Source organism: Microcebus murinus, chromosome 4, assembly GCF_040939455.1.
Source record: "Microcebus murinus isolate Inina chromosome 4, M.murinus_Inina_mat1.0, whole genome shotgun sequence".
In the NCBI taxonomy this organism is placed as follows: Eukaryota; Metazoa; Chordata; class Mammalia; order Primates; family Cheirogaleidae; genus Microcebus; species Microcebus murinus.
In genome coordinates, this window is record NC_134107.1 from 89,911,946 (window position 1) to 89,930,508 (window position 18,563).

General features: G+C 37.6%; 1 protein-coding gene across 2 annotated transcripts in view; it reads right to left on the minus strand.

Moving 5' to 3' along the window:
• Positions 1–1,816: 1,816 nt before the first annotated feature.
• Positions 1,817–18,563, minus strand: part of ARHGAP20 (Rho GTPase activating protein 20) — a 96,203-nt gene continuing 79,456 nt past the window's right edge. The window contains exons 9-11 of one of the 2 annotated variants that reach the window (XM_012773766.3): positions 16,192–16,381; positions 14,522–14,636; positions 1,817–13,430 (exon numbers count right to left, since the gene is read on the minus strand). In XM_012773766.3, coding sequence (XP_012629220.2) covers positions 11,611–13,430; positions 14,522–14,636; positions 16,192–16,381 — 2,125 coding nt within the window. In that variant the 3' untranslated portion in view covers positions 1,817–11,610. The remainder of the gene's footprint in view (positions 13,431–14,521; positions 14,637–16,191; positions 16,382–18,563) is intronic. The other variant, XM_012773758.3, reaches the window with a different exon arrangement.

Here is an 18,563-nt window from a genome sequence, read left to right on the forward strand (position 1 = left end):
TAATGAAGGGCACTTGGGTTGATTCCACGTCTAACTCGTTTTATTTGCTCAGAGTAATAAGATTACCTCACAAGTCTCTAGCCAGTTTATTCACTCCTCATAATAGATCAAGAGGCTGCAAAGGAAGTTCTAAATTTAATTCCATGTTATAATTTAAAATCAAGCTTAGATAAAAATGGCATTCAAATCTTTTTTTTTTTTTTTTTTTTTTTTGAGACAGAGTCTCGCTTTGTTGCCTAGGCTAGAGTGAGTGCTGTGGCATCAGCCTAGCTCACAGCAACTTCAAACTCCTGGGCTCAAGCAATCCTGCTGCCTCAGCCTCCCTGTAGCTGGGACTACAGGCATGTACCACCATGCCCGGCTAATTTTTTCTATATATATTAGTTGGCCAATTAATTTCTTTCTATTTATAGTAGAGATGGGGGTGGGGGTCTCACTCTTGCTCAGGGTGGTTTCGAACTCCTGACCTGGAGCAATCTGCCCGCCTCAGCCTCCCAGAGTGCTAGGATTACAGGCGTGAGCTACCGCACCTGGCCGCATTCAAACCTTAATGTCTCCAAACCCTGCATCTTATATTACCATGTAAAATTAAACTCCAAGTGGCCAGATCGGATACTCCCCCGAGCCCTAGCTTGTGACTAGGAGCCAAGCCCTGCTCCCTGCTTCCAGCACAATGATTCTGAGTAGAGAAGTTGCTCTGGGCACTACAAACTCGATCTGGGAAGCTTTGGGCGACTACCTCAGTGGGACCTGGGACCTTTCTGCCTGTGCAACTTGACATCCCCGTGGTCTCTGAGCCGGTGGAACAGCCCTGCCTGCATGGCCCTGTTTCCAGCTCTGAGGCCTTGCTTCTGGCTCCTCCCCAGCTCCCACCCATGAGGCTCTCACACCAGAGTCAGAGACTTTATCCCTGTGGCTCCAGAGCTCCCACTGGGCCTGGGACACCACTGCCGAGATTCCAGCACTTCACCTGGATCCCAACACCTCACTCGAGTCTCCACCACTGCTGCTGGGCCAGCAGAACAGCCCCCACGTCCAACACCCCACCAGAGATCCCCTAGCTTTAAGCCACCATTACACCTGGACCTGGTTCAAGCAAACACCCATGGTCTGGGCACCCATGGCTACTGCCTACACAGCCTCACCCAGCTGCCACTGTCACCTCTGTGGGGAGACCTCAGGCAGAACAATCCAGCCTCCCAACCCCCAACTCAAATTTCCTATAATGATCTGGGGAACAACCCATCACCCCACACAAAGATCATCCAGTTCCGGCTTGAACTGTGGCAACCACAGGTGAACATGACAAAACAGACAGCTGCACTATCATCTTTTAGTGCACACACCCCTCCCCTGCCATGACAACATTTCAGAGCAGAAAAATGCCATTTAGGCACCACCCCTTCTCTAATTAAGCAGGAAAGATCCTAGCAAAGGAGAACAGGTGTCCCGCAAACCAATTTATTAGCCTTGAGTCCAGGAAAGAGGGTTTGGATGAGAAGAAACCAGCAAAAGAACCCTGGCAACATGAAAACACAAAACAGTTTGATGCCCCCAAGGGATCACAGTGGAGCTACAGTAGTGGACTCCAACCACAAGGAAATTGGTGAAATGACAGAAATGGAATTCAGAATATGGATGGCAAATAAAATGAAAGAGATTGAAGAGAAAGTTGAAAACTAACAAAAAGAAGCCAAAAAAAAAAAATTACAGGAAATCAATGAAAAAGTCACTAAAGAGCTAGAAAACTTAAGAAAGGATATGATAGAATTTAAATAAATGAAAGAGTCATATAGAGAATTTCAAAACACAGCAGAAAGCTTCAACAACAGACTAAACCAAGGAGAAGAAAAATTCTCAGAGCTTGAAGAGAAGGCTTTCAAGCTAACCAAGTCATTCAAAGAGGCAGAGAAGAGAAAAAAAAAAGACTGAGCAATCACTTAGAGATGAAATTATGTGAAGTGAACCACCATATAAATTATAGGTATCCTTAAGGTAGAAGAAGAAAGAGCTAAAAGCATGAAAAATATATTTGAGGGAATTATTGAGGAAAAGATCCATGGTATTGCCAGGGATTTAGACATCCAGGCACAACATGGTCATCGAACACTGGGAGGATTCATAGCATACAGGACATCTCCAAGACACATAGTAATGAAACTGGCCAAAGTCAGAATGAAGGTGAAAATTCTACAAGCAGCAAGATGAAAGCAACAACTAACCTACAAAGAAAAACCCATCAGGATAACTGCAGACTTCTCAGCAGAAACCTTATAAATCAGAAGGGATTGGGGCCCTATCTTCAATCTTAAACAGAACCACTGCCAGATAAGAATTTTGTATCCTGCAAAATGAAGTTTCAAAATTGATGGAGAAATTTTGAAACAAGCAAACACTGAGGGAATTTGTTATGCCCCGACCTGTCCTGCAAGAAATACTCAGAATGGCATCATATGGGAATCAGCACAATAGTTACCTGCCAGTGTAAAATCACCCCCAAAAAGTTAAAGCTCATAACTCTTACAAAACAATAGCAAAAGAAGGAAAACAAAGCAATAAGGTACTACCCACTATGATGAACAAAAGAGCATCTCACATGTCAACTCTGCCACTTAACATTAACGGTTTCAATGTTCCATTCAAAAGACATAGGCTGATTGAATGGATGAAAAAAACATAACCAAAGTATCTTCTGTCTCTAGGAAATACATCTAAACCATAAGGACAAACACAGGCACAATGTGAAGAAAAAAAGACACACATAAAGAGAAACCAAAAGAGAGTAGTTACAGCTATTCTCACATCAGAAAAAAATTGACTTTAAATCAGCAATGGTAATGAAAAGGATGGTCATTATATAACGGTAAAGGGAGCAATTCAAGGAGACATAAGAATCCTAAATATATCCAGCTAACACAGGAGCTAAAATATATGCAGCTAACACAGGAGCTCCCAGATACAAAAAGTAAATTCTAGTGCTAAGCAAGGAAATAAATAGTAGTATCATAATTGCCAGGGAATTCAACACCCCACTGTCAGAGCTGAACAAACCATCAAAGGAGAAAATAAACACTGACTTAACCAGGACTCTAAAACAAGTGGACCTAACAGACATTAATAAAACATTCTACCCAATAACTACTGAATATACATTCTCATCAGCACATGAGACATTCTCCAATATTGATCATATCTTAGGCCACAAAACATGTCTCAACAAATTCAAAAAAATCAAAATCATAGCATGCACCTTCTCAGACCACAGTGGAATAAAACTAGAAATCAATTCCAAGAGAAACACCCAAATCTACACAAAGTCATGAAAATTAACCTCCTGCTGGATGATTATTGGGTCAATAATAAAATTAAGCTGGAAATTAAAAGATTCCTTGAATTGAATTACAAAGGGGACACAAACCATTAAAATCTATGGATTCAGCAAAAGAATTCCTAGGGAGAAAATTCATAGCCTTAAGTGTCCACATCAAAAAGACAGAGATCACAAATTAACAATCTAAAGTCACATCTCTAGGAACTAGAAAAGAAAGAACAAACCAAACCCAAATCAAGTGGAAGAAAACAAAGTTCAGAGAACAACTAAATGAAATGCCAAATAAAAAAATAATACAAATGATCAATTAAGCAAAGTTGGTTCTTTGAAAAGATAAATAAAATCTTTTTAGACCTCTTGCTAGATTAACCAGAAATAAAAGAGAAAGGACTTAAATGCTCAATCAGAATGAAAAAGGTGATATTATGACTAATCCTTCAGAAATACAAAACATCATCCATAGATACTACAAAAATCTCTATGCAAATAAACTGGAAAATGTGGAGGAAATGGACAAATTCCTGGAAACACACAACCTCCTAGGACTCAACTAGGAAGAAACAGAACTGAACAGACCAATAATGAGCAGCAGTATCAAAGCAGTAATAAAAAATCTCCCAGCCAAAACAAGCCCCAGACCAGATGTATTCATAGCCAGATTCTACCAGATCTACAAAGAAGAGCTGATACCTATACTACAGAAATTGTTCTATAACATCAAGAAAGAGGGGCTCTTCCCCAAGTCATTCTATGAAGCCAGGATCACCATGATGCCAAAGCCAGGAAAGGACACAACAAAAAAGAAAACTACAGAGCAATGTCCCTTATGAATATAGATGCAAAAATCCTCAATAAAATACTAGCAAAGCAAATTTAATAGCACAACAACAACAACAACAAAAATCCACCATGACTAAGTGGGCTTCATCCTAGGGATGCAAAGATGGTTCAACATATGTACATCAATAAATGTGATTCATTACACAAACAACAAAAACAAAGATCATATGATCATCTCATTAGATGCAGAAAAAGCACTGGACAAAATCCAGCACCCTTTCATGATAAAACCCCTCAACAAATTAGGCATAGAAGGAGCATACCTCAAGATTGTAAAATCCATATATGACAAACTCACAGCTAACATAATACTGAATGAAGAAAAGTTGAAAGCACTCCCCCTAAGTTCTGGAACAAAACAAACATGCCCACTGTTACCACTTCTATTCAACATAGTACCAGAAGTCCTAGCCAGAGCAATCAGGCAAGAGAAAGAAATAAAAGGTATCCAAATTGGGAAAGAGGATGCCAAACTATTGACTTTTGCTGATGATATGATCTTGTATCTAGAAAATCCCAAAGACTCCACCATGAGACTCCTAGAATTGAGAGATAAATTCAGCAAAGTCTCAATTTACAAAATAAATGTATACAAATCAGTAGCATTTCTATATACCAATAACAGACAAACTGAGAGTCAAATCAATGCCATTCACAATAGCTTCAAGAAAATAAAATACTTAGGAAACTTAACCAAGGAAGTCAAAGATCTCTACAATGAGAATTATAAAACACTGAGAAATTGCACATGACAGAAACAAATAGAAAAACATCTCATCCTTATGGGTTGATAGAATCAAAATTGTTAAAATGTCCATGTTGCTGAAAGTGATTTACATATTTGACACAATCACCATCAAAATACCGATATCATAATTCACAGATCTTGAAAAAATAATTCTATGCTTTGTTTTGAGCCAGAAAAGAGACTGAATAGCCAAAGCGATCTTAAGCAAAAAGAATAAATCTGGAGACATCACATTACCAGACTTCAACCTATGCTATTAGGCTACAGTAACCAAAACAGCAAGGTATTAGTACAAAATAGAGACATGGACCAATGGAATAGAAGAGAGAGAACAGAAATAAAATCATCTAACTATAACCACTGATCTTTGACAAAGCAGACAATAACACACACTGGGGAAAAGAAGCCCTATTCAGTAAATGGTGCTGGGAAAATTGGATAGCCACATGCAGAAGAATGAAACGGGACCCTATCTCTCATCACTTTCAAAAATTAATTCAAGATGGATAAAAGACTTAAATGTAAGGCATGAAACCACGAAAATTCTAGAAGGTAGGAAAAACTCTTCTAGATATCAGCCTAGGCAAAGGATTTATAACTAGCACCCCAAAAGCAATTACAGCAACACTGAAAATAAATGGGACTTGATTAAATTAAAAAGCTTCTGCACCACAAAGGAAATAATCAACAGAGCAAACAGACAACCTGCTGAATGGGAGAAAGTATTTGCCAACTATATATCCAATAAAGGGCTAATATCCAGAATCTAGAAAAAACTCAAATCGGCAGGAAAAAACCCCCCAAAATCCAACTAAAAAGTGGGCAAAAGACATGAACAGAAGCTTTTCAAAAGAAGATAGACAAATGGTCAAGAAACATATGAAAAAATGCTCAATATCACTAATCATCAGAGAAGTGCAATTTAAAACCACAATGAGATATCCTTACCCCTGTAAGAATGGCTCATAAGTCCAAAAACAATAGATGCTGGCACAGATGTGAAAAGGAAACATTTATACACTGTTAGTGGGACTGCAAATGAGTACGGCTTCTATGGAAAACAGTATGGAGATTCCTCAAAGAACTAAAAGTAGACCTACTGTTCATTCCATCCAGCAATCCCACTACTGGATATGTACCCAAAGGAAACGTCATCTTATTAAACAGACACCTGCAGTTAAACGTTTATTGCAGCACAACTCACAATTGCAAAGATGTGGAATCAACCCAAGTGCCCATCAATTCATGAGTGGATTAACAAAATATGGTATATATTAATATATACCATGGAGTACTACTCTGACATAAAGAGGAATGAATTAATGTCTTTTGTAGCAATTTGAATGGAACTGAAGTCCATTATCTAAAGTGAAGTATCTCAAGTGAAAATAAAACACCAAATGTACTCCCTAATAATTTGGAACTAATTGATGGGCACACATGGGTACAAAAAGAAGTAAAATCATTAGAAATCAATAAGAAGTGGGGGGAAAGGGAGGAAAGGATGGGTAAAAACCTACCTAACAGGTACAGTGAACAATATTCAGGTGATGGGCATACTTTTAGCTCTGAATAAAGCATTATAAAGCTATCCATGTAACAAAATCATTTGTACTCCCTTAATATTTTGAAATAAATAATTTAAAAAATAGGTAGGACCCTGAGATATACAAACTGGAAAACACATTTCTTGGTGTTTCAGTATAGTGCTTTTAATGGAAGGAAGTGCTTTAGTTAAGCCCTACAATGTTGATGACAATGACAACAATTACATCTTATTTGTCTCTTCCAAAGTGTGTTCCCAGTTATTACCTAGTTGTCTGGTTAAGCTTGGGGGTATTTCATAAGACATTATTAGATAGACAACTGTGCCATGTAGAAAAACGCACTGAGCATCCTAGCTCCACAATTTTAATCCATTACCTCCATCCCAACTTTAGTTTCTCATCTGTAAAATGGGAGTCATAACACCTATGTTTCAGAACAGCCCTGATGTGTAACTGACATATTCTTTAATTCATAAACATTCATTAAGCAATTTCTTTGTGCTAAGCACTGAACTAAGTAATGACTATTTAGTAAGCAACATTCTTCTTTCAGGGAACTTACAGCTTAAAAGGTACTTGGACATGTTAAGAAATAGTTGTAAAATAATGTTATGAATGCATGAAAGAGGAGTGAAGATATAGCAAAGTGAGGAAATCACTGATTCTGCTTTGAAGGATACCATGAGTTAAAAGGGCCCACTATAGTTCTTGGTATAAAAAAATACATGTTTTTTTCAAGAAATGACACATTGGCTCACTTTTCTCCTTGGCCTCATTATCTTGAACCACTCCCCAGCTTTTTTTGATAACTAGTTTGGTGGTAGGAAAAAAAAAAGAAAACAAGGGGAAGAAAGGAATGGAGTAAAGAGGGAAAGAAAAGGGCAAGGAGAAAAATGTGAATCCTAGTTCTACTTCTTATCACCTGTGAATTCTAAATCCTCTTGAGTTTTTTCTCTGTAAAATGGGAATGATAGTGTTCGACTCATGGGATTATCTTGGGAAATTACATAATGCAGTATACAGTAGATGTGCCAGGGGAATTGTCATTATTCATGAAAAAAAAAATTAAACTCCAGAAAAAATTAACTTAACGGATAAAATAGGTTAGACAACCACTTTGAACCATTTAGAAATGTGTATGTTCTCTGGTACTACATGATGGAAACACTAATTAAACAACAATATTCATCTAATACCATCTTCTGTGTATTTCTTTGGCACTTCAAAACAAAACTTTCCAAATCGCACCTAAGAGCCCTCTGCCAATTCTATCATAACTTCTGACATCATGCAGAGGTGAAGCTCAAGGAGTTCACTGTATTTAAAAACAAAGCAAACAAAACCTGAATGCAACATGAAGGTGACTCAGAAACAGAGGATGACTTACTCAGGGTACGCAGCGCAGAATTCAAGAGTACTCTTACTTTCCAGAGGAAATTTAGCTTATGAGAAATCCTTGTAACCAGAGTAGATATTAAAGAAAGTCAACATTGTACCCAACTTTATTATTCAGGGAATGAAACTTATTTACTAAAAGAATCCTTTTAATAAATTTTTCTTTGCACTGAAAAAGGCAGTTGCAGAGATGTCCTCTCAAGTCATTAAAACATAACCTGCTAGGAAATACGAGTTAAACACCTACTACAAGAATTTAGATCAAGATACATAATATGCTTTAGAATGATTTTTCAACAGAAAAAATATGCAGTTCATTCAAAGATACATTAATTAGTTCCTTTCAAATTCAATGTCATATCATGAAAAGCAGAAAAGCACAAGAGATAATTTCTTAAATCCAATGTTTTTAGTAGACTATTTTTTAAGATCAGAAAGCATCAAGTGATATTCTTTTATAAAAGCAAATTCTTTATTTCTGTAAAATTTAGAGAGAAATTAACATCAGTGTATTATACATTGCCCAAATATAACCAGCGCCATTTCCAACAGAGAGGAGTTATAATCTTCACTGCCAATTGGAGCAAAAAAAGTAATTTTTTCTGGACTAAGGTCTATTTTTCTGAAACCCTTTGAAATGGCAATTAAATTTACATAGAGGGACCTTGTGTAAATTCTGAATTCTGAAAGGCAAAGATGCAGCAGTCATGAGAATCCAGTCATAATAAGTTTATGTGACCTGAAAAGCACTAATGTCTTGGTATGTGTCTGGGGTCAACTGGGTGCTCTGGTCAGAATGGTCCAATGTTAGAAAAGAGAATCTCATACAATCAATTAAAGTGAGCTGATGTTCTTTTGATATAAGAATACTGACTACATCTCATTCTAGGAGCACAATGAAAACATCATGCCTATTTTCATCAATTTGGATGAATTATTTTTATATAGATTTAAATTCTTTTAATCCTATCTGTGGCAATTTTTTTCTTAATCTGAGTCTTTGTTATTAAATTTTAAAAATAAAGAAAATGAAGATTTTGTGTCTAAAACATGACTTGTTTAGTAAATAAGATTAGAGAAATATAAAAGAAGAAAAATCTTTTTTTTTTTTTTAAAAAAAGACTGACTGTTGGTTTCTGACTAAAAGCTCCAAGTTCCAATTCAATATTAAATATATTCTATGAAATTTTCAATGTTAGGCAGAGATTTGGCTCATTTACTAGAACAATTTTACAATGGGCAATACTGCTCTGGTGAGATTGTTGCCTCTGCAGAATGGCATTTTATTTAACAGATAGCATGGACTTCATAAATATCCATTATCAGTGCCTGAAAACCAAACAACTTTAAAAGTTAGCAGCAGTTTCTGCAAGTACAAAAATACACATTTATTACATAACATATGGTAGTAAAATTTGTCAAGATATATTATACAAACTCAAAGCCTTTTAGATAAAGCATCAGTCTAATATATTATAGATTGGAGTATATTAAAATGACATGTAATCTGTCTTCAAATCATACAATATATAATACTTTACAACAATATTAACAAACTTCACATTAAGTATTGCAGGAGTATCTAAGGGAACAGAGAGCAGGAATGGTTACTTAAAAAAAAAAAAACCTCAGCAATTATTTTCTTCAATGCTTCAAATTGGGTGGATGATTTTCTACCTGCCAATATTAAAGAAAAAAATGCTAGAACTATTATTTTGGTAAATAGAGAAGCAATTTCTTCCAGAAAGACACTCCAAGCTCTAAGAGTTTCATTCACATCTTGTAGTTTATTTTATTTTTCCTGGTCCCCTAGGAAGGATGCACATCTTGCAGTTCTGACAGTAGTATGCCCTAAGGGTAAGGGGAGTCCCTGCTGACTTTATATATTATACAGAAGATACATATGGATACTTAATCTTGATATATGGGAGTGGTTAGTTATAAGGTGAAATTGACTTGATATCTGTAACTGAGATGGCCAGTGTCATGAAGGAGCTCTTTGGACACAGAGTTCTGAATGTTAATTATCATTAGGGCAAACGGGGCCATGCCTCCAGGAGGTAGGTAGCACCTATATAGCTAATACTGAAATAACTTCTTCAATCTTTAAAGAAAATACTTTTTTCTCCCATAACTTTAGGACAACAGGGAAAGAACATTTGATATGACAGTTTCCTGGTGATAAGAAAAGCAATTTGGAATAACCTGTTTTGTGGGAGAAAGGTCCATCTGATGGTGGACTAGAGAGATCAAATGGGCTCTGAGCAACTTCTTGTAGGTAAGTAGTTAATGTGAGGGAACATACACATCTGCTTTTAGTGCCACCCCTTCATGTTGGTTGGCAAGACCTGACAATCTATTCCTAGGTGAGGAGATGTATTGTTATGGCCTTTAAGTCAAGAGACAGGAAAAAGGTCCATGAATATGAAATAAACTGATGGGGTATAAGCCATGAACCATGGTACAAAAATATGAAAAAACTCCTAGAAGTAACAAAACCAAAGACAATGACTGTCTCAGAAAGCCTGGCAACCACTTGGTGAGATATTCTATTCTGTGACTCTTTGTAACCTGCCAAACTCTAAATCGCTCTCTCAAATGCCAAACTGCAAACATCAGAAAAAGAATGATTTATAAATAACTTTTTCTGTCTGAATGTAATCCAAGGGGCAGGACTGCAGGGAAACATTTCAGCACAGAGGTGCCATGCTTTGATCACATGCTTGTAACAGTATTTGTGTAACTGAGAAAGGACAGTTATTACGGTCTTTTCCTCAACACTAAGATAGTGAATGCTGTCAGGAGGTCACCTTCTAAATAGGAAAATTAATAGAATAAATAGGAGAAGTTGTATTTCTGAATAATGTTCCTAGAACAGACACCTTTGAAAGGGCAGATTATTTGGCAAAAATGTAATGCTAAAGAGTTATGTCACCTAAGTGTTTGGGAGGCTTTCCCTTATTAAAGCACTAGGAATCCTGAGAGGACTAGGGTATCATGAACCACCACTTCCTTTTCCCTCACAGCTCTTTTTCCTGAAGCCTCTGTAAAGTACTTCATCACTAATGAAAAAAAACAAATCAATAAATGGAGCCAAAAAGAAAAAAAACAAACAAAAAACTGACATCACGGTACCCAGGGTTCTTGAATCACTACTTTTTCCACTCCAGCTGCATGAACGGGCTGGTTCCTGGAATGATTCTGTGAGGACATGTGACTGTAAAATGCCACAGAAATGGCCACTGGCTTAGATTTAGGGAAAAGTTTTACGTGATTTACTTCATTATCAGATGTGCTTTTCTTCTTAATACTTTGATTAGTAGCATTTTTGCTGCCTACTTATTAAAATGAGGATGGTTTCTCTGTACAACTTCTCCTCTCTCCCCAGTCCCTTATTCCTCATTTGTGACTCAGGACACTAATCTCACAGACTGTTCACACAAGCACGCTTCCTCTACAGAAGATGCTTTCTCTAGTCCTCTGCTCGTATCTTTGGAAGTGCATGACAGGACCAATCCCGTGCTTTAGTAAGGGAAAGCCTCCACACTTAAGTTACAGAATTTTTTACCATGACGTTTTTGCAAAATAGTCTTAGGGCAGCAAAATAATTCTCTTAAATATTAAGTATTAGCAATGATTATCCATATGCTACCTCTCCCAGGTAACTTATACAAAGGGGTCATAACAATTATTTTCTTTATGTTGTTATCCCAGTTCCTGTTCTTGTGGACATCAGTTTCTTATTGTGGTTAAATGTCTTTGGTTAAATGTTTGTCCCCAACATCACAGACCACTGCAGGCCCTGAATCTGGGCTGGCCAAAGCCTCCACAGTCCAAGAGCTGGCTGAGGCTCTTTCACAAGGCAGGGAAGAGCCCTGGCCACCATGCTCTACTTTCTCATGTGACTTCATACACAGCTTGAGTTTGCTTTCCACCAGGCTGAATCGAGAGCTGCAGCGTCCGCCTGAGTCCTGGCAGGGAGAAGAACTACACCACTGGGCTGACTGCACAGCTCCCAGTCCCTCAGCTGCCCCTAAGGGAATGTCATTCTGTTTCTCTTGCAGTGAGATGTCTTCTAGAACACCAGAAGCATTTGGAGGTAGCTCCCAGGGTCCTTTTAAAGAATCTATATTCTTTTCCTCTGGTCTGGCAGCCTTTGCTTTCTTTTTGAGGGACCAGTTTTTCAAACTGGCCACACCATTTCTCAACCACGTGGTGGGATGGAGAGTGACAGAATGTGTTTGTGAATGCCATTCTTTGGTGTCCTTTTTAGTATACGCCGGGTAACTGCTGGCCTGTCCTAATGAGGGACCAGGCATTCCAGAAACAAGGCTGGAACTGCTAGAGTCAGAAGAAAGTTTTTCTTGTTTTCTTTGAGCCTGAAAACTACAATCTATAGGAGAGGAAGTTTCAATGGGTGTAAACAGGGAGTGTTCAGAAATCTGAGAAAAAGCACTGTCCTGGGAGCTCACAGGTGTGCCTGATGGGGAAGTGCCTGGAGAGGATAAGCTGGAATAGCTAGTCCTTGGGTAAAGGTTTAATCTTGGGGGTAAAACCTTCTCAGTGTTTTGGTTTGTGGCGCTACTCTTGCCCACCTCAATCCCCAGGACCAAACTCTGACTAATAAGCTTTTGTCCCTCTATCTGCAAAAACTTATGCCGTTTGAGGTAATCCTCTTCATGTGAGAGAACAGATTCCCAGCTGCTTTTATGCTGCTTTGAACAAACCCCCCAGAGAAGAGACAGCTTGCCTTTCTGGTCATCTATGATGGGCTCTGAGCAGCGCCGGTGTTTCCTTGAACTCTTGAGGGCATCTGCTGTGTGTGGCGGGGAGCATCCAGATGTGTCCACATCAAACAGCTGGTTCTTGGAATGATCCTGTGAGGACACAGAAATGGCCAATGGCTTGGACTTATGGTAAAGCTTTAAATAATTTCCTTCATTACCAGACAGGCTTTTCTTCTTAATGTTTTGATTAGTGGAATTTTTCTTGCTGGTATCAGTGCTTGTGAATAGGCTCTGTTTAAAACATGTCTTAACCCCTTCCTGGAGGGGTTGATTCTGCTTCAGATAGTCCTCATCTTTTTGACAGAGAACTGCATCACAGCTGGACTTGCGTAGCTTTTTCTGATAAAACTCCCTGAGATAGGAAAGCTTTGAATCCAGATAGTGGATGCTGGGCTCTGAGCAGCGCCGGTTTCGCCTCATGATTTTTGCAGCATCTGCTGCAGCGGTGGACAGGTGGTGGGGTGTGCCAGACGGGGCCTCAGCAGGATCCTGAGGCAGGATATTCATGCACATTCTAACATTCACCGGCTTGGATTCAAGAGGGTGTTCCATTTGAGCATGTTCTTCTTTAGGATGGTCTAAGTCAAAGTCATTCAGGGTTAAAAGGTCTTCCACGTCAGGTTGGTCGAAGTCGTAGTCACTGAATGTTAAAATAGAGTCCATGCTTCTGCTCCCCTGGCCAAGTTTCTTTACCAGGTTGCTGCATGGGGTATCAACATCCTCATTTAGTTCATTTTCCAAGCTGTCATACGAGGAGTCACTCAGTTGGAAGCGAGAAATATCTGTCAAAAAATCAAACCATGATTAATATTTTTACTTAGCACAAATACAGCCCATACTGCCTTAAAAACAAACCAAGGTGCTTAGTTTAATTATTTTTCCATGTAGAGTATGCAAATTCCTACTCTCAAGAAAGAAAGCATCTTTTAAAATCTTCCCAAATGTTAGTACAGAATAAAAGAAGAAATACCTATTGCAGTATACTAGACTTATCTCAGGTCCTGATGAATGGGCTTTCCTTAAGTAAGATTTTCTCAAATCAAGGAACATGTCATAAAACCATGTGAAACATATGAAGGAATTATTAGCAGATATACCTAGATTCTGAATAAGACTCTGCCTTGTAACATGGATTGCTGTTTGTTATACATATTAATAATTAACTCTAGTCTTGGAGAATACATTTACTAACCTATCAATTTCTCTTTTACAAAGTTCCTTAATACCCATTATCTTATTTAATACTTACAATAACCACGAAGACATTATTTTTATCCACAATTTTATAGATGAAGATACTGATGTTCAGTGGCATGGAGTAATTGGCCAAAGATAACTAGTAACTGGTGGTATAGGAATTCATATTCTGGAAGGTTGTTTGTCTTTGAATTCAGTGTCCTCCTACCCCCAAATGATGCTGGTTGTTTTCAAACCATCTCATAGCACATTAGAATTCTGAGAAGTATTTCAGGGACCAGGAAGAGGAAGGAGAAGAACAAAACCAGGCCTCCCTCTACTATCTCTGGGCTTTCTATTCTAGTTTCCACCATAGCTAGTTCTATCATATATATTAGGGTTCCTCATAAAGTTTTATTTAAGAAAAGGTTCAAATCACCATACCATAGCATGTTGCCACTAATAACTTCTTGGAAGCTGGGACCTCATGTTATACATTTCTTAACCCTACCAAACTGTTAACGTACCCTGCCTATTAGCAGGCCCTCTAAGAAAGGATCAGAAGCTCTGGGGGCCACTGACCCAGGTCAGAGGCTCCCTTCACCTCAGCTGCCATGGGCTCCGGGAAAACCACTGCCCCAGCATCTTCACAGACGTGTCTATTTTTCACAAAAACTAATCCAATTATTCACAATACCTGAGGCGTTTCCTCTAGTGTCACATCTCCCTGAAACCTCTCCGAAGAGGGAAGTGATTTCTTCTCCAAATATCCTACAGCAATTTTCAATCAGGAATTGTAAAAGCAAGGTAATCTATACAAAAAAAGACAAAAATGAAGTGCTAGTTTTCATATAACACGTTTATAAATCACATTTCATATATAAATTCTGATTTTAACAACCAAAAAGCAAATGTGTCCTGAGAATTCATATCTGCTTTAAGAGTACATAAAATAGTTACCCGTAAAAAACAATGATATTTTCAGGAGTAGTTTGGGCACTGGGCATAGAAAGTAATTTTAATCAGTAGATTGTAGTTATTATTTGTGGCCTTGGCTCAATGTTAACATTTTATACCAATGGCTCTCTATCTTTAAAATTAGAATTTTTCAAGTGTTCTCAATACGGTGTTTGGGGTGAAGAAATATACTCTGTTATTAAAATTTATAAAGCATCATTGGATAAAAACTTATGAAAAATATTTTTCATGTAAAAGGCAGGATATAAAAAGCTTGGGAAAGAGGGATCCTCTGCAGATGTATAGTGAAGGAAAAAGGCAGCTAGAAAGAAAATTTGTGTTTTTCCTGACCAGTCTTTACCCCATGCATTTGGCTGACTAGGGTACATACGCACTTCCAATGGGCTCCCTAACTGGAGGTGCCTGGGGAGGAGATACAAGTTTATTAGGGAGCTTTGTGCCTCCACTGGGATGTAATGGAACCTGTCTATAGTTTCTTCCTCCCAGTAGCTAGGGCCAAGGGGCAGGAGAAATGTTGAGAGCAAAGGAAACTGATATCACCAAACACTTTATTAACTACCAGGCACTATAAGAGTATGATTTTTAAGTAACTACTGTATTATCACCACTTCTACTTTTTTAGATGAGGACACTGTGGGTCAGTGTAACTGACTTTGCCTAAGATAATACATCTGGCAAGTGGTGGGGCTGAGAATTGAACGTTGGCTTGCTTAATTCCAATGTTTTGTGTTTTTTTTTAAAAAATGTTTAAAATCACGTCAGCTGCTTTCTTACTGAGTCAGTCATAGTGCTTAGCCTCCTTAACCACTTCGGGACCAGCATCGACTACAGTTGATAGCCACAGATGAACGCGCACAGCTCAGCATCGACTATAGCCAACAGCCGTGATATGACTTTTCTAATTTTTCATTTATCAAAATAAAATTGTGAACATTTAAAAATGAGGTAATGAAAACATATATGTATATGTTAACTATTCTGATGTACATTACAAGTAAAGCTGCCTGTAAAGTAAAACAAGCTTTCAATGCTTTAAAGCTTTTTCTCATCACACAAGAGCAAAACAGATTCGTCGTCAATGCACAGCACAAACTATCGCGCGGCCTATGAATGCCAGCTGTGGGCAAGGTTTCGCGGCTGGTGAGTGCCATACCGAAGTGGTTAAAGACAAAAGAGAAATAAATCAATTGCTGTTGCTTTTCTGCTTGACAAATCACTTTCCTATAGTCTACCGGGATAGAATAAAACACTGCATAGTTAGTAAGCTCAAATTTATATGGAAGTGTATTTAAGTTATTTAAGAAATCATCTTTCAGGATTAATACCCAAAATTTCAGTTTCAAAATGTGGATTCAGTCTCCCAGGGCATACAATGAAAAACTTCATTACCTTTTTTGTAAATTCATTTTCTAGTTCTGGGCTGCAGGAAGTAGGAGGCCAAAGAACACTTGGAGCGATACACACCGCTAAATTAAATGCATTCATCTGATTGGATGAAGAATGTTGCTCAATGTTGTGTAATAACCCAAAAAGATACCTTAGGAGAACAACATTGGCTCTTGGAAGCTGGTCTAATAGCCTAAAGACAGAAAAATGCACTCTTTAAGCAAGACATTTCATTAAAAAACTTGTAAAGACAGGCAACCCTAACTCTGCATGAGGAAGAGGACAAATCGAGAACCCAGCTCGGATGTGCAGGTTTAAGTTAACATGGCACCCAGCAAAGTGAGGACTGCCTGTACAGAAAGAGAAAATAAGCAGTGGGGATTTAATTTTTTTGTATTTTTCTGTACTGTCTTCACAGCCCAATGAAAATGTAAAAGAATACAGAAAAATGTCTCATTAAAAAAAAAATGCTGCCTGAAATATTTCCCTGAAACTAGAACAATGTGTTCAAACGTAGGCAAATTCTGTGACATTTGAGAATATTCTCAACCAAAACCCACAAGACCTTTTTGAGAAAATTAAACAGCAGTTAAATTTATAGTGTTCCTTTATGTCCAAGTAGCAACACAGGAATGCTATCTTTTGGTGAGAACATAAACCTCAGCTATAAAGACTTCCACATCCATTCTGAGAGTTTATCCTCTGTTCCATCAGCTTCTAAGGTTTATTTTGTTCCAAATCTTGTCTCACTGGTATCACTTTCACCTATAAGTCAAACTTAAAGTAGTATAGTTTCCCCTGTTCCTATTTGGTAATTTATAAGGGATTTCTAAACGATCATTTATCAAAAAATGATTTTTACTATCCAGAAAACATACATAAACTGACGCTCATGATTATTGCTTTTATCAATAAGAATCTGTAACCCGGGGAAAGCAAGGTAGTCTGACTCCTATTGCCCACATAGCAGAAAAGCCTTTCTTCAGTATTAATAGACTGACAATGAGTACAGTTTTTGTTAAGGATAAGTTATGAAGGACTTTGAAATAGACCAGAAGATTACTGGGAGTATTCAATGGAAAATAAGGCATCGAGCATGTGCTTCTGGGATACTGTGGGATCCCTAACCCTTTTTATAAGAGCTATTTTACAACTCTGTAAGTTGTAGATAACTGTTAGCAGTGTACCTAATACTAGGATACAGACTTAAAAATTCTGTCTGGTTTATCTGTACCCCTGCCCTGGTATTAATAGAAAAGGCCAGTTTTGCATCTTTTAAAAATTCATTTCAGTACTTCTGATTCAAATACATAAGTTGTAACACTTTGAAATCTACGAAGGTGGTTACAACATCTTCCTAGTTTCCTTATTAATAGTTTAAATAAAATCTTTCATGCTTATTTTATATTTGCATGAGAGTCATAATATTACCTTTTTTTTTTTTTAAAAAAAAATCACCCTTTAACAGCTTATGGGATATACACACACACACAAAATGTTCTAGAGAATGAGCAACCAACTATAGAATTTGATGCTATCTGGTTTACACCAAACTATAATGAGAGTGGAAGTATTAATAGTATTTTGTTACATGGCTTTAGTTTCTGGTACCTTCAACACCTGTACTATGTTCCACCTATAAAATATGTTTATCAATATCAGTATGTGGATCATTCCTATTTGAAAGTTTCTCAAGAAAAAATAAATTGTATTTATTTTTTTATTTGCACATACAAATAAATGATACTGGGATTCTTGAGTTTTCACAGAACTGGAAGTATCACTTTTTGTTAATGGACATTTCTTTCCTATTCTCTTATAATGCTGGAAATATCCAGTAATAGGGGTAGTGAGTTCTACCAGCAATTTCCCTTTGTGTGGTTAGAAACAGTACTTTCTTTGTGATCAGACTGAGACTTTGCAACTCCCTTTTCCCTTGACACTTTTCAAGGAGTTAACTGATTCTCTGCTGTGCTCCCATAGTACTCTCCAAATAGCTCTTGTATATCACTGATTACGCTGCATGTTGTTGTAATTCCTTGTTTATCTATCTTTGTTCTACCAAACTGAATTCCTTGACAAGAGGGAATAGGTCATTTTCTCTGTATACTTCAGTTGCTCAATGAATTATATAAGGAGTTGTCTAGTTAGTTAAATATTTATCAAAATTAAGATCATAAACTGTAGACTGGGCCTACAGTATTAGCTAGTGAACTAATGAATTACATACAGCTCCTATCAATTCAGATGGACAGAAGGTGTACAGTGTTCAACTACTCCATGTTAATAGGATTAGGGAGAAAAACAATGACAAGCTAGCATAAATCTATTTTTTAAACTGGTCCCCAGGAATATGACTTTAATTTTTAATAGAC